The sequence below is a fragment of the Enhydra lutris genome, unplaced genomic scaffold, assembly GCF_002288905.1.
Source record: "Enhydra lutris kenyoni isolate GAN:26980312 unplaced genomic scaffold, ASM228890v2 scaffoldscaffold1, whole genome shotgun sequence".
Taxonomy (NCBI): Eukaryota; Metazoa; Chordata; class Mammalia; order Carnivora; family Mustelidae; genus Enhydra; species Enhydra lutris.
In genome coordinates, this window is record NW_019154085.1 from 66,656,328 (window position 1) to 66,673,671 (window position 17,344).

General features: G+C 35.9%; 1 protein-coding gene across 1 annotated transcript in view; it reads left to right on the forward strand.

Annotated features, from left to right (window-relative positions):
• The window catches only part of LOC111141672 (ubiquitin protein ligase E3 component n-recognin 3 (putative)), a 246,766-nt gene that overhangs the window by 30,678 nt on the left and 198,744 nt on the right, over positions 1-17,344 (forward strand). Inside the window, exons 3-5 of the mRNA XM_022494416.1 lie at positions 1,233-1,391; positions 7,223-7,366; positions 7,892-7,941. Coding sequence (XP_022350124.1) covers positions 1,233-1,391; positions 7,223-7,366; positions 7,892-7,941 — 353 coding nt within the window. The remainder of the gene's footprint in view (positions 1-1,232; positions 1,392-7,222; positions 7,367-7,891; positions 7,942-17,344) is intronic.

Genomic DNA, 17,344 nt, shown 5'->3' on the forward strand with positions numbered 1-17,344 from the left:
TACAGTATTAGTTATCCACCGAGAAAGTTAAGGTTTTTTTGGTCTGGGTCCCAGGACTCAGAGTTATTTAGAATTTTATTCACAGATCATCTTTGAACTGGGTTGTGAATTCCTTGGATGTAGGAACTAGGTCTTACTTAGTTTTGGTTCCCAGTGCCTATCACGTAGTAGATGCTGAGTAAATGTTGAATGAAATTGATGTCCTCTTTCCTGGGAACACAGGCCCTCCATTAGCTCCCTTATATGTGTCCTTTTAGCTAATTATGTCTGAACTCTAAATCTCATTTTTAATTTCTTTAGGACCTCAGTTTCTCTGAAAATTCTTTTTTTTCCCCCCTCTTAAATGTTCTTTTTCAGTTGCTGTACAAGTTTCTTTTCTCTTTCTCCAGCTCTACTAGGCATATCTTTTCTGGTATTTAAAAAACTATTTTAGTAAAAACATTTATGTTTATGAAAACAGTTATTTTTTTAATTTTAGTTGCTATGACCTCCAGCTAGCATGAGTCTGTATTTTTAGAATATGATAGAGGATGGGTTATTTGCTACATAGGTTTAAATTTAGTGCTGACATAATTTTGTTCTAATATTCTTATACTACTCTCAAAATTATTTGGTTTCTGTCTTATTTTAGGAAGTGATCTTAACTTTTTCTTAAACACAGTCTAGTTTTGAAATGATGTTATGTTTACATTCTATATCTGGAAAATATAACACTCTCAAATTGAATGCTTTTTAACTAGACTAAGTACTTAATACCTTACGAAGTCATCTCTTTTCTCCATCTACTTTTTCTCAGAGGATTGAATTCCTGAGTGAGTCTGCCTTAGGCTGGTGCTGGGTGAATAACTACCTCCTCCTCCTCCTCCTCCTTTTTTTTTTTTTTTTTTTAATATTTTATGTATTTGAGAGAGAGTAAGTGAGTGAGAGAGCATGAGAAGGGTGAGGTGGAGGGGCAGGGTTAGAGGGAGAAGCAGACTCCCTGCTGAGCAGGGAGCCTGACGTGGGGCTTGATCCGAGGACCCTGGGATCATGACCTGAGGCCAAGGCAGATGCTTAAGTGATGGAGCCACCCAGGTACCCCAATGATAACTACCTTCTAAACAGAGTTCTTATATTAATTTTTTGATTATAAAATACTGTTATCCAAGTTACTATAATTTTAAAAGAATAAAATATGGTTATTTTTAGCAAAATATTTTAAAGGAAGTTAATTATATTATATGCTTTTTCAGCAGCTGATGTACCCTCAGAAAAAGACCTTAACAAAGTCCTTCAGCTTTTGGAACCTCAAATTTCCTTTTTAGAAGATCTAACTAAAATGGGAGGCGCCATGCGGTCAGTTCTTACTCAGGTTTTGACAAACCAACAAAACTACAAAGATCTGACTTCTGGTAAGTAAAACATCAGCATAGAAGAATGTTAAAATTTTCTTATGTCACTGTAATCATAAGAAATTGTGTATTTTCAAACTTAAGTGTAAAACATAGATTTTTTTTTTCATAGAATGCTAAAGGTGGAAGTTATTAAAAGTACTTTTTATTTTATGGATGAAGAAACTGAGTCCCAGAAAAATTAAATGACCAGTTCAAGGCCCCAGAAGTAACTTATTTTGGAATTAGCACTAGAATCCAGGTCTCCTCTAAGTTTTGGTGTGACATATTCATAATCTTATTCCACCTTCCCTTCCCCAAACAGTAACAAAAACTACTTCTGTGTCTTTATTTTTGGTATTCTGTATTTTTGGGTTGTGTATGGCATAGGATTTTATAATAATGTAGAATTTAAGTTACAAAACTTGGAATTGTTGAGTATGTTTGTATATGATATACTGTTATATAAAATGCTTTAGTTTAAAACTCTTCAGGTTAGCTCAGCTTTATAGTACAACAAATACTTTAAATAGCATTATTTTTGCTGGTTCCTGAACAACGTATTTTGAAAATTGAAGTTTGTGTTTTCTTTAGAGTGGTGAAATTTTCATGTGAATTGTGAACTGTATGTTATTCAAAGATAGTCTTATCTGACATTTATTTTTTTCAGCAGATACTTATTAAACACCTACTATGTACTTGGTTTGGGGCTAGGTACTAGAGTTTGGGGTATGGAATGCAAGTAGTAAAGCAGGTAATCCTGTCCCTGCCTTTATAAAGCTTAAGGTCTAGTGAGTGAGATGGCATTAATACAACTCCCAAACCAAAAAAATTGTGTAATTTATAAACGTGTAGTAAATGATATGAAAGGGTAGGGCAAGTGTTTGAAAGGGAGACTTGATTTCACTGATGGGGAAGATGGGGGAAAGCTTCACTGAGGAAGTGATATTTAAAGTAAAACCTAATAGTTGAGAGAAAGTCATTTAGCTAGAGGGTGAGGGAAATTAGGTGGTAATGGGATGGGGTTGTATTCAAGGTAGAGGACATCCGCTTTTGACTGTTGGGCTAGCCTGTCTGTCATAAACAACATAAAACTGGAACAGTGTGAAGCAGCTGTTATTAGGCATTGGACAGAAGGTGACTCAAGACTGTAAATCTTTGAGAGAAAAGAAACGCATGAGATGAACCCCACGATTGCTATGAATCTCTGTCTAGGGATACCTTCCTGACTGCAGAGCAGTGAGCTGGCATTGAAGCAGTGTGGTGGCCCACCTGAGCTAAGGAGATAGAGATCACAGTTTAGGACATCTGAAACAGTTGGAAACTGGCATCTTTGGGGTACAATACCAAGAGGTAGTGGGGCAGGTGATGGGGGACCCCTGAAAATGCTTTCAGGGGTCTGAGGTTCTGAGGTGCACATGTACAAGATGAGACTGCCTCAGGCTTATTAGAGAGTAACTGCTGTAGGGTTAAGAGCAGAGCAGAGATAGAAGCGGTAAAGCAGTTTCAAAGACATTGGAGTGTCAGCCCAACCAGACTGGAGAGAACTTGTTAATACCACAGGCATCTAGTTGAGACACAGTTTAGAGATAATTCCTGTCAATTTAGAGGGCCTTTTGAGAACCTTAGGCTTTCTACAGACCTGCCCTTATTTTATTTATTTATTTTTATTTTTTTTATTTTTAGAGCATGGGAGATAGAGAATAAGGCAGGGGGGAAGGGCAGAGGGAGAGAGAGAGAGAGAGAGACAGAATCCCAAGCAGACTCCATGCCCAGTGTGGAGCCCAACATGGGGCTCACTCCCACACCCTGAGATCATGACCTGAGCTGAAATCAGGAGGGGATGCCTAACCACCTAACCAACTGAGCCACCCACGTGCCCCTACAGACATACCCTTTATAAACCTTCACTAAACCTTTGTGAGTTTTTGGTGATCAGGCGATATTGATTGAATGGTCTTCTAGAATTAAAATTAGTACTCTTCAAAGGAAGATAATAGAATCCAGAATCTTCTATAATGTGTCATTAGAATGTCCAGCATACAATACAAACTACTAAACATGCAGGAAAATAAGAAATTATGCCTTATAACAAAGAAATAGGGCTGTGAATAGAAATTGACGTTGAAATGGACCAGATGTTGGATTTAGCAGATAAAGACATTAAGGCAACTATTATAGGGGCACCTGGGTGGCTCAGTTGGTTAAACGTCTGACTCTTGATTTTTGGCTCAGGTCACAATCTCAGCGTTGTAAGATTGATCTCCATGTGGGGCTCCGTGCTGGGCATGGAGCCTGCTTAAGATTCTCTTTCTCCCTCTCCCTCTGTCCACCCCCTACTCTCTCCCTCTCTTAAAAAAATAAAATAATTTAAAAAAGCAGCTATTATAAATATGTTCAAGAAATTAAAGGAAGATCTGTTCAAATAATTAAAAGTAAATATGATGTTAATGAGTAAAGAGATAAAGAATCTTAGCAAAGAGGGGTGCCTGCGTGGCTCAGTAGGTTAAGCCTTTGCCTTCGGCTCAGGTCATGATCTCAGGGTCCTGGGATCAAGCCCCAAATCAGGCTCTCTGCTCAGCAGGTAGTCTGTTTCCCCCCCTCTCTCTGCCTTCTGCTTTGCCTACTTGTGATCTCTCTCTCTGTGTCAAATAAATAAATAAAATCTTCAAAAAAAAAATCTTAGCAAAGAAATAAAAACAATAAAAAATATAAATAAATAAAATAAAAAAATAAAGAAATTCTAGAACTGAAAGTTAGCATTGAGTGCAGTAATTAAATTGAAAAAAATTTACTGGATGGGCTTAGCAGCAGATTGGAGAGGGTAGAAGAAAGACTTAATGAATTTGAAGACAGATTAATAGATTATTCAGTCTGGGGGCACCTGGGTGGCTCAGTTGATAAGTGTCTGCCTTCAGCTCAGGTCATGATCCCAGAGTCCTGGGTTTGAGCCCTGCATTGGGAGAGGTCCCTGCTCAGCGGGGAATGTGCTTCTCCTGCTGCCCCTTACCCTGCTTGTGCTCTCTGTCTCTCTCTCAAATAAGGAAAATCTTTAAAAAAATAGATTATTCAGTCTCGAGAACAGAGAGAAAATGCAACAGAGTCTTCGGGACCTGTTAGAATCAGATGATTTAAAGTGCCTGTAATTGGAATCCCAGGAGGACATGAGAGTATGAATGTGGCAGAAAGGGAACATTTGAAAAAATCATGACTAAAATTCCCCAAATTGGATGAAAAACATTGACTTATAGATACAAGATGCTTAATGAGCCCCAAGCGGGATAAATATAAAGAATATCAGTCATACCTAGACACTTACTAGATTCTATGTTGAAATACTTATGGGTGAGAATGAGCTTACTTTTTAAAAAAGGGACTAAAAAATGGTGTAATGTTGAAATGAAATGAATGTAGAGAGATAGTGGCACAAATAAGGTTACCACATTAGGGCTAGATCCAGGGCAGTCATGAACCATGTGATATTTTATATCTTATCCTGAGTGTATTGGGAAGTCATGGAAATATTTTAAGAGTGACACAATCAGATATGTGTTTTAAAAAGATGACTTGTGATTTTGCCAAAAATAGATTGGAAGGGGCAGAAATAGAAAAACTCAACTGCAGCTTAGGATAAAGATGATGGTAGTTTGTATTTCAATTTTGGTGAAAGCTGGAGAAAGATCAAGTTATAGCTGGTGTTCTGTTATTTCTTCAAACCTTATTTAGGAACTCAACTGTTGTGGAAGAAAGCAGCAAGTTGTTCTTAATCATTGTAAGAATGTATACCTTAGGAATGATTTATGGTAATTGTTTTGTTTCTACAATTCCTTTATAATTATTTCTTGAAGTAAACAACACAACAGAAATCCTTGGCTGACTTTTAGTGATGGAAATCACATTAAATTTTGGTTTAGAAGTTTAAAATTTATAGGCTACTGTACTTGTAATTACTGCTTGTTTATTCACTGGCTAGCCATGTTTTTAAGCCTCTGTTTCTTTACCCCCCCCCCTTTTTAAGATTTTATTTATGTGAGAGAGAGAGAGCGAGAAAGAGCATGAGCAGGGGAAGGGGGAGGGGCAGAAGGAGAAGCAGGCTACCTGCGATCAGGGAGCCCATACAGGACTTGATCCCAGGACTGTGGGATCATGACCTGAGCCGAAGGGAGATGCTTAACTGACTGAGCCACCGAGGTGCCCCTTCATTTCTTTAAAAAATGTTAATTATAGGGGTGCCTGGGTGGCTCAGTCAGTTAAGCGTCTGACTCTTGATTTTGGCTCAGGTTATGATCTCAGGGTCATGAGATTGAGCCTTGTGTTGGGTTCTCTGCTGGGTTTGGAGCCTGGTTAAGATTCTTTCCTTCCCTCTGCCCCTACCCCTCCTCTAAAAAAAAATGGTTATTATACATTCATTTTTCTCAGCCTTGTTGTGAGGGTTAATGAAATATATTTTGTCGTTTAAAAAGTATTATAAATTTCATCTATCATGATTGAGATAAATACATGGCTTTTATTATTCAGGAGACATTTAGTAATTTCTTATATAGGATGCATAGAAGATCTTTATTCTTTATTCTTTATAAACCATGGCTAATTTTTTTTTTTTAAAACTAAGTGTAACTGTTTTTGGTATTGGACATGAAGGATGGATATATTCCTGACTGTTTAACGAGCGCTAGAGTGTTGTTGTTTTTTTTTTTAAAACCAGCCCAGAAAGACATATTTAAAAAACAAACTGTTCTATTGCAATTACTAGGCTAGCAAAGGGAGGAAATACAGAAAAGCTCAAGAAATATTAAAGAAGTTCACTTATATATTTTTATAATTGGAGAGCTTAAGATTTTAATTTAAGATACATAATTTGCCTAGGAGGTATCAAATGCCATGGTAATTTGGCTTTCAGACAGAATAATTTTTTACTTTTAGAGAATTCTCAAAATAAATAGTAAAATTTCTTTTACTATCATTCTATTCTTTTTTTTTTTTTTTTTTTAAGATTTTATGTATTTATTTGACAGAGATCACAAGTAGGCAGAGAGGCAGGCAGAGAGAGACGAAGGGAAGCAGGCTCCCCCCTGAGCAGAGAGCCCGATGCGGGGCTCGATTCCAGGATCCTGGGATCATGACCTGAGCTGAAGGCAGAGGCTTTAACCCACTGAGCCACCCAGGCACCCCTATTCTCTATAAATATGTTAAAAAAATACAAAAATTGGCAATAATTAATAAACTGCTATGTTAAAGTGAAAGTTCTAGGATTATGTAATTCTAGAACCTAAGCTTTTCAATATTTTTTTAGAACAAGTTTTTACTGCTATTTCTGTAGAAATTATATTTAATTCTTTAAATATGATGGACAGTTTGATAAAGTGGGAATTAGGAGTAATCTCAGTTTTAATATTTGAAAATTCTACTCAGGCATTATTTTATCCAGGAAGCTTTTCCTAAGTATTTTGCTTTGGATCTAGCTGCACAGTATTATGAGATCAGATTGTCAAACCACATGGTGGAAGTCTGCTATACAGTTGTCACTTACCATACTATTTACCTTTTTCTACCATGATTTTTCAAGTTTCTTGAAGGCAGGAAATAATATACCCTTGTTAATCTTTGCACCTCCTGTGACTTGCAGGTAATCTCTGGCATATTTTAGATATTCAGTTACGTAGTAGATTTTATTATTCATTATAAACATACTCTGCAATATTGTGTGAAGCTGTTTTATATTCATTCTAGGGTTCTCCTGCCATTACAATATTTAGCTATTTTATATATGTTATGTATTAATTGCTGAGGTTGCTTTATTTATATTTTGAATAGAATATTTTTTCTGATTTTAAGTTTGTTTTAAATATTAGGTCTTGGAGAAAACGCTTGTGCAAAGAAAAGTCATGAAAAGTACCTTATAGCTTTGAAGAGCTCTGGACTTACATATCCTGAGGATAAGCTTGTATATGGTATACAGGAGCCATCAGCTGGCACTAGCACTCTGGCAGTTCAAGGTTTGTCTGTTTAATTGGAATAGTGATAACTTTTCTGTATTGAAACAAAAAGGCCCTCAAACTTGACTAATTAAATTTAGAGAAATTTAAATATGTCATTCTCTTTAAGGAAAGTAGTAAAAATGTAGAAGCAAGAAAGAATATATTGGCATTTTTCTTAAATGGAATTTGGTTAGCTTATTAAGGTTCTGTTTCTAACTCATGAAAAGCATTGCTATTAAACAATAGCTCAAAACTTTTGTATCTCAATATTTTAATAAACCATGGTTTAAAACTAAAAAGAAAGAGATCCTTCTGAAACACCATTTATGATGATTAAATCTGGATATTCACTAGAGATTTTCTTTGAAGTATAAATCTGTTAGACCCGAATTTATTAAAGATAAATGTTGAACCTCTACCAAGATATCTATTAGAATGAGTTGTCTTAAGGTAATAAAACTTGGCTTTTTGTTTATGTCTCAAAATAATTTTAAAGTAACGCAATATGTAACAATTATGAAGGAAACTTTTTCTTCTCCAAAGGTTTTGCAGGTGCAACAGGAACATTGGGACAACTAGATTCTTCAGATGAGGTGAGATTTAAAACTTATTGAAAATAGAATTTAAAGTTATAGAACTATACAGAATTGTGGATATTATCTAGCTTAAATTCCTCATTTTGTAGACACAGAAGCCTAGAGTGGAATAAGTTAGCCAAGATTATAGTTATTAGATTTTTACTTCTTTATAATTTATCTCTTTCTTCACAGTTTAGAAATGGGAGATAGAAAGAGAGATCTTTCCTTAGGCAGATATCCCTAAATTGATCCAAGCTGTCAAATATATAAGGAAATTGTTTTAAGAAATTTAGCTAAGTCTGCAACAATGTATTAAAAGAATATAAAAGGTAACTGCTTTTCCAATTTCCTAAGTTACACCTTATATGTTATACCTTATTTTAAAAAGTAGTGTACTCGGAAATAATTGTCAGTTTGAAATTTAACTTTTATAGTATTTATTAGCCAAATAATAGTGTTTTTTAAATATTTCTGATAAATCCTTTATAGCATTCCTATATTTTATTAGCATACAATTTATAAGGGAGGATTTTTTTTTTTTTTTACATCTGTGTATAATCTTGATGCTTATGAAGTATAGATTTCTTTTTTTGGTCAAATTTAATGATTAAAAATTTAAAAAACCAAATTGTATTATATTTAAATATACTTTTTTAATGTAACTTTTTCTTTGAAAAACCATTTTAATTTGATACTACCACATGAAGTAAGCAAGATATCCTCTTTTGGAAAATATGATTTTTGTTATTGATGTCTCATAATTGATTTAATGCCTTATCATTTAAACTTCCTAGTAGTATTTTTCCCCCTCTAAAAAGGCTCCCACAAAATGCAGCATTTTCTGGAGTCTCTTATTGGACACACAGTTTTAAAGAGTTTTCAACAAATTGGAGAGGAAGTTTCATATGCTGTTTACAAGTTTGACTCTGGAATTAGAGTACCTGGGTTTGAAACTGGCTCCTGTACCAATTAGTAGTGTGAATTTGGGCAAGTGTCTTAACTTCTCCATGTCTAAATTTCCTCTTCTGCAAAATGGAAGTAATAAAAATATTATTGCCTGGGGTTATTGTGAGGATTGAATGAGTTCATATATGAAAGCGCTTAGAGCTTAGTGCCTGGCATATTGTAAGCACTAAATATGTGTCTGTAAAATAAAATAAAATCTTTTAAAAAATTTAATTTTTAAAAATCATTTAAAAATACTGTAAATGGTTAGCTAAAACTTTTGCTTTTTTTTTTTTTTTTAATTTGGCATACAGAGATCACAAGTAGGCAGAGAGGCAGGCAGAGAGAGAGGAGGAAGCAGGCTTCCCGCTGAGCAGAGAGCCCAACGCGGGGCTCGATCCCAGGATCCTGGGATCATGACCTGAGCCGAAGGCAGAGGCTTTAGCCCACTGAGCCACCCAGGCACCCAACTTTTGCTTTTTTTAACTTCAAAGAGTTACAAACAATTTTGCTATAATGACAAATGGGAAAAAAATTACTGGTAGTTAAAACAGACTTCCAAAAAAATCAAATAGGCTTTAAAAAAATACCTATAAACATTATTCATTTGAACTAAAATAGTATTAATTCCATTTTGAAGCTAGGGGAGGGGAGTGATGGAGGTAAGAATACTAATTCTTCATATGTCAAAGAAAGAGATAAGAAGGGATTAGATAATAGGCATGTAGTTTTGCTTTATTTTTTAAAGATTTATTTATTTATTTTAGAGTGCACGTGTGTGAATTGGGGGGGTGGGGAAGGGCAGAGTATCCTCAAGCAGACTCCCCACTCAGGGTGAAGCCTAACATGGGGCTTTGATCCCAGGACCCTGAGATCATGAGTTGAGCCGAAATCAAGAGCTGTACACTTAATGTACACCAGAGCCACCTGGGTGCCCCTAGACATTTTTTTAAAAGAAGATTTTACTTAATATATTTTGAGAGAGAAAGAGTGGGAGATAGAACAGGGGAGGGGCAGAAGGGAGAGAGACAGAGTCTCAAGCAGACTCCACACCAACCACTGAGCCTGACTTGGAACTTGAGCTCACAACTGTGACACCATGACCTGAGCTGAAATCAAGAGTCGAATGCTTAACCGACTTGAGCCATCCAGGCACCGCTAGACATGTGGTTTTTAGTAACTTATTCTGCTTTATTATTTCTTTTTTTTAAGAGAGAGCAAGTGAGCTGAGGGGATGTGGGCAGAGGGAGAGGGAGAAAGAATCTTACTCAGGCCCCACACCCAGTGCAGAGCCCAATGCAGGACTTGATCTCATGATGCCAAGATCATGACCTGAGCCAAAGTCAAGAGTGGGTGGCTTTACTGACTGAGCCATCTAGGCACCTCTATTCTGCTTTCTTTAACGGCTTTTTGTGGAGAAGCAGAATGGCCTGTTGAGAAGATGAGATCTGGGAAGACTTAGAAATTGTATATAAGTTGGTACATGAGCACATTTTTGTTTAAAGCCAGCCGACAGGAAAGGAGCCTGTATCTATCATCAGTAGTAACTGTAGAAAATTATTTCATAATGAAATGGTTTAGCGATGTTACAGGACATTTTTTAAGATAATCTAAACATCTAGATATGATCTAGAACAATAAAAGTCTATAGTTAATGTTTGTTTATATTGTAGGTTAGAACCTTCATACTGTTTTAGCATACCTGGCATTATGGATCTAATAAGAATTCTACTTTATTTTCATGAATTGAACTGATTTCTGGGTATATAGAAAGCTGATATTCAACATAGATACTTTTTTCTCTGTCTAGGAAAGAACTAACAGTCATTTTTGTCTTGGCCTAAACTCTCTGAATTCCCTTTTAAGTTGCCATGGATTTTATGGTAGGGTGCCAGAAGGAAATCCTTTTTTTTTAAAAGAAAATGATATTTATTTATTTATTTATGTAGAGTGTGAGCTGGGGGGAGGGGACAGAGGGAGTGGGAGAGAGAATCTCAAGCAGACTTCATGCTGAGTGCAGAGCCTAATGTGGGTTCGATCTCATGACCCTGAGGTCATGACCTGAGCCAAAACTAAGAGTTGGACACTCAACTGACTGAACCACTCAGGCATTCCTAGCTGGAAATCCTTTTGTGTTTGTTGGAGAGAGAAGTAATTTCTGGATGGATATCAGAGGATTTGAAATACGGCTTTTCTTTCTTTATTACCTTTGCTTCTAATCTGTCCTTATATCTTTTCTTCTGTTCTGTCTGTTCATTCCCCTGGGATTCTTTGTTTCAGCAACTTTTGTGTATAATGTTTTATATAATAATTTGTTCCTTAATTATGATTATGCCTCAATGTGACTGTCATCTTAAAAACTGGATGGTGACAAGTTCAAAATATTCATTTCATCTATCCTCAAAATACATCATTTTTTGAGAGCAGCAGAGAATTATTGTTAGAACATGTGATATATATTTAACTTATATATTTAAAAGTAGTTTAGGCTCTGATTTTTAAATCATTTTATAATTAAAATTTTAATTTATTTAAAAGTACTTTTTGTAGTTTATGTAGGTATTATATTTTCTAGTTGGGATAAAAATGGGGTCATTTGGGCATTTGAAAACTTGAGAATTTGAAGTAGAGTTGTTTAGCTAGAAGTGGATTGAAGAGATTTCTATTTTATTTTTTTAAGATTTTACTTATTTGAGAGAGAGCAAGAGAGAGTGAGAGAGAGAGAGAGAGAGATCATGAGTTGGGGGGTGCGGAGGAAAAGGGAGAAGCAGGCTCCTCACTGAGCTGGGGGCTCAACATATGGCTTGACATGGGGCTTGCTCCCAGGGCACCTCAGGTGAAGGCAGTTGCTTAACTGACTGAACCACCCAAGTACCCCTACTTTAGTTTTTCTTTAAGAGAAGCTTGAGCTTTAAAGTTGGGCAGACCTCAGTTTGAATTTTGTCTCATAATATCACTTTTGTTTTTTGCCAGTCATTTAACTTCTGAACATCCATTTTCTCTTGGAAAAGTGATGAGAATTCTGTTAGGATTAAATCCGATAACATAAAGTACCTATCACAGATAAGACAGAGATTAGACTCTAGATAAATGTTTTTGTCCTAGTACTTTATGTGAGGAGTGATTCAAGTATTTGAATTTTTAGCTATTGTGGGTCATATTATACACATTTCTACTCATCTTTCCAGAGGAAATAATTTACTAAAACATCTTTTAAAATAATGAAGTTGATTTAAAAAAAAAAAAAGATTTTATTTATTTATTTATTTTTAGATTTTATTCATTTCTTTGTCAGAGAGAGAGGGAGAGAGAGCGAGCACAGGCAGACAAAATGGCAGGCAGAGGCAGAGGGAGAAGCAGGCTCCCTGCCGAGCAAGGAGCCCGATGTGGGACTCGATCCCAGGACGCTGGGATCATGACCTGAGCCGAAGGCAGCCGCTTAACCAACTGAGCCACCCAGGCGTCCCAATTTTATTTATTTATTTGACAGAGATCACAAGTAGGCAGAGAGGCAGGCAGAGAGAGGAGGAAGCAGTCTCCCTGCTGAGCAGAGAGCCTGATGCGGGGCTCATTCTCCATCCCAGGACCCTGGATCATGACCTGAGCCAAAGGCAGAGGCTTTAACCCACTGAGTCACTAGGCGCCCCAGTGAAGTTCATTTTTAAAAATTTAATTGAAATATTACCTAAGTAATGCACAAATAGATTGTAGTTGTTTTGCCAAACAGTTCAGATTAAATAAAAGTCCCCTCTCTACCCTTCCTAATGCCAGCTCTTCTTTGGGTAACTACAGTTAATAGTTTGGATGTCTTTGACAGATCCTCTTCTATGGAGTTTAATAACTGTGTGTTTATAGAAATGCATTGTGTGTGTGTGTGTTTGTGAATAAATAAAAAATATTATGCCAGTTTGTGTCCTTTCATTTACTCCATAATGTACTGTGCATATTCATCTTTGTCAGTTTTCTTTTCTTTCCTTTTTCTATATAGTATTCTGAAATATGAATTAACTACAGCTTATGCAATCATGTCCTTAATTTGCATTTTTTTATGACAAGATACAGTGCTTACATTTCTTTTCGTGCAGGTGTGCAAATAGTTCTCTAAGATGTGGAATTGCTAGGTCACAAAGTATGCATATCTTAAATTTTAATAGATTGATTTCTTTCTGATTATATAATCACACATATTTAAAATGAAAAGTATGGAAAAGTATAAAAATAAAACCATTACCTATGGCCAGTCCTAAAGGGTTTTTAGTGATAAAGGGAGGAAATTTTCTATTTTAAGATTGTGATCATTTTTTTTGTGGTTTTTTTTTTTTTAAGATTTTTATTTGTTTGGGATGCCTAGGTGGTTTAGTCAATTAAGCAGCTGCCTTTGGCTCAGGTCATGATCCAAGCATCCTGGGATCGAGTCCCACATCAGGCTCCTTGCTCCGCAGGGAGCCTGCTTCTCCCTCTGCCTCTGCCTGCCACTCTGCCTGCCTGTACTCTCTCTATCTCTCTGACAAATAAATAAATAAAATCTTAAAAAAAATGATTTTTATTTAAAAATTCTTTAAAAATTCTTTAAAAAAAAGATTTTTATTTATTTGTCAGAGCACACATGTAAGGGAACGGCAGGCAGAGGAAGAAGCAGGCTCCCTGCTGAGCAAGGAGCCTGATGCAGGACTCGATATGATCAAAATTTTTTATACAAACATATATTCATTAATGTTTTATTGATGTATATACCACAAGGTCGTTGCCTTTTTTTTTTTTTTTTTTAAGATTTTACTTATTTATTTGAGATAGCGCTTACACTGGCACAAGCCAGGGGTGGTGGGCAGAGGGAAAGAGGGCGAGGGAGAGGCAGGCTCTCCGCTGAGCAGGGACCCTGACTGTGGGGTCAATCCCAGGACCCTGGGATCATGACCTGAGCCGAAGGCAGATGCCTAATGGACCGAGCCATCTAGGTACCTTTGATTTTTGGTTCTGAACACATTTTCAAATCTTGAGTTAGTAATAGAAGAATCATATAATACAACAAAAACAAAAATGAGAATCAGGAGGAAGCAGTTTGAAGGTTATAAAAATTACTAATGCTAGAGCAAAACGAGACCTTAAAGTTCATTTTGCCTAACTTATAGATGAAGAAGCTGAATTCTATGGAAATAACAGGTTCGCTCAAGCTAGTGAATTTCATTTACTAGTTTTTGGTAGAGTTGGAAGTGGACACTATCAAGTCTCCTATCTAGTTGTCTTCTATCTAGTTGGTTTAAAGTTCTTTCTGTGAAGTGGATAAATGGTTCTTTTATTACTATTGCAGTACAACACATTTGTCCTAAACTTTGTGGCCTAAAATTACCCTTTTTTTTTCCCCTTACAATTTTATGACTCAGGAATTTGGGACCCGCAGCTGGGCATTTCTCATTAGGGTTCCCTCATGAAGTTCTAGTTAGTTGTTGGCTGCCACTGCAGTCCTCTAAGTCTCAGCTGAAGTGGAGATTTAAGGTGGCTCATCGACAGGACAGGTTGTTGATTGCTTACAGTCTGCAAGGAGCTCAGCTGGCTTTTGACCAGAGTACCTACAGGTGGCTTCTCCAGAGTGGAGGTCTCAAGTTGTTACATATTTACTGGCTTCTCCCAGATTTGAGCTGCTGGAGAGCAGAAGCTGGACAGCCTTTTCTGAGCTAGCCTTGGAAGTTACATAGTGTCACTAACAAACTGCATTTTATTAGTTGGCAGTTGTCAAGGTGGGCCCAGATTCAGTAGGAGGGGACATAGATCCCACCTCTAGAAGGAGGAGTGTCAAAGAATTTGTAAACATGTTTCAAAACTTCTAAGATACGACTCTGCCATTATTTTTCCTGAATTCACTTGTTATCCAAAATAATGAATAGTCATTATAGCTAACTAACATACCAACAGTTGATTATAGATTTTTCATCTACTCAGTGCTTTTTTGTTGTTGTTGGGAAAACTGTCACGTGACAGTGAAATAATGCTGTAAGCAGAAATGGCTGTTGTAGGGTTTTAATTAAAATTATAGAGTTTTCTTTAAGTGTGGTAGTTACTATTGTAGATCAAGAAAATGAAAGTTTACATTTAAGATTGTAAGATATATATTTTTAAAGTTGATCTTTACCTTTGTGAACTCCTTTTAACTCTGTAAAGGAGAAAGCTGATGCAGGAATAAGATAAAAAGAATATGACAGAAGAGTACCCAGATACACATGTTCCTGAACAAATAACCTATTTATGCCATTTAAAATACATAAGGCTTTTAAAGCTATATTGATTTTTTTTTCTGCAACTATAGGCACAAATGGAATGTTTGCTTTTTAGTATTTATATTTGAAATTTAATGAAGACCTGGATATGGTTAAAGCTTAGAGTTTCTATACCTTTACCCTACAGGGCCACGGGATTATTGAGCAGACTCTTTTCATGATTTCATTCTTGTAATTTAACATTGATATAAAAAAACAGGATGAGAAGAGGGCAGTGACATCTTCATTACTACTGTAGAGAAATGATTGTAACAATTAAAAAATGTAAGAATTTAGAATTGGAGAGACCCTAGAGGTAATCTGCTCTTATCCCTTTGTTTTAAAAATGAACAGATTTGAAACTATTAACAGCAGCAAGATTTCTATTTGTAAAGAGTTTTATTGAATGAGGGTACATATTGCAGTCTACTTAATTTTATTCATACAAGTTGTGTCAGAAATTTGTCCCTGCTGTCCCTAGAACATTATGTACTCAGCAGGGCTATTTATACACATGACATTCTTCATACTACTACTTCTTATTCTTTTTTTGTATAGCTCATATGAAATAGGAGTAGAAAATGTTGTTTGTGTTATATGGAACTGAAGAGAAAACAAGCACATTTGACTTTATAAAGTATTTTTAAATTTACATTTATATTTTTTGTTTAGATTTATTTTAACCATCAGATAATTCAGTTCAAAAGAAGATTATAGTATTATATGTACATAGGTCTAATTAGAGTTTGTCAGAGAAAATAGGATCTTTTAAATCAAGATAACTTTTTAAGATTATATTCACTGTCGCCATTATCATAGCAATGTCCATATGTGTGCAATGACCAGATCATTAATTTCTGTGATATTGATGTACTTAGCTATTAGTACAGATGAAGGCATTTAAGACACTTTTCCCTCTGTGAGACTGTGGAATTATGAATGTCCATTGTGCAAAAATTAAAAAGTAGAAAAAAGCATAAAAAGAAAACATGGTAAATATTTTCAGCTGTACCATCCAGAGATAACCATGATTTATTAATTTTGCTTGTTTACTTCTAGTCTTTTTTTTTTTTCTTGCATACTTTTAGGTAATTGAGAAATACTTAAAGTAAGTTACTATGTAAATATGCTTTCAATCTCTTGCCTTTATTCAAGACAGAATCCAGATGAGCAGTTAAAACTATTTTGTCAAAATGTGGCAAAAGCAGGATTATTGAAATTGAAAGACAGAGTTGCTTTTCATAAATTAATAGGTAAAAGAAAAAAATTATTTAGTTTTATTTTGGAGGCAGAAGGTTTAATTCTAATCATAAATTACATTAATGGTTATGAGGTAGAGAATCATAGAAACTTTAGGCAGGAGCTTAGAAATGTCTAGTGAATTGCTTTTCCAGTGCAGGAATTGATTTTACAACATTCCTGACAGTTGGTAAGCCTTTTCATAAACACTTGCAATGATAAGGAGTTTACTTAGTTTCTGAGGCAACTTGTTCTTTTGTTTGATAGCTCTAATTATTATAAGGATGTTCTTCTCAGTATTGTGCTAAATATTGTAATTTTCACACATTCTTATTTTTTTCCTTTAGAAGTATTTTTATTTATTTATTTATTTATTTATTTTTAAGATTTTATTTATTTATTTGACAGACAGAGATCACAAGTAGGCAGAGAGGCAGGCAGAGAGAGAAGAGGAAGCAGTCTCCCTGCTGAGCGGAGAGCCCGATGCGGGGCTTGATCCCAGGACCCGGGGATCATGACCTGAGTCGAAGGCAGAGGCTTTAACCCACTGAGCCACCCAGGCGCCCCTATTTTTATTTTTTTAAAGATTTATTTACTTACTTGAGAGAGCAGGCGAGCTGGAGTGCACATGTATGCCATTGGGAGCACAGCAGGGAGGGGCAGAGGAGAGGGAAAAGCAGACTCCCTGCTGGGCAGGGAGCCCTCTGCAGGGCTGATCTCAGGACCCTGAGATTGTGACCTACGCCAAAGGCAGATGCTTAACTGACTGAGCCACCTAGTTGTCCCTGAAAAGTTTTTGTTTTTACTTCCATAAGACACCTCCTTAAATATTTAGCTTTAGTGATTTAATATTTTCTGCTGTACATGCCTTTTTCATCTATTCACTCCCTTTTCAGTGTGTGATTTGACTCAATAGACAGGCATGGGCTCTCTTTCGATAAGCATACTGTTAGTTAAAGTCCATTTTTTTTTTTTTTTTTGTA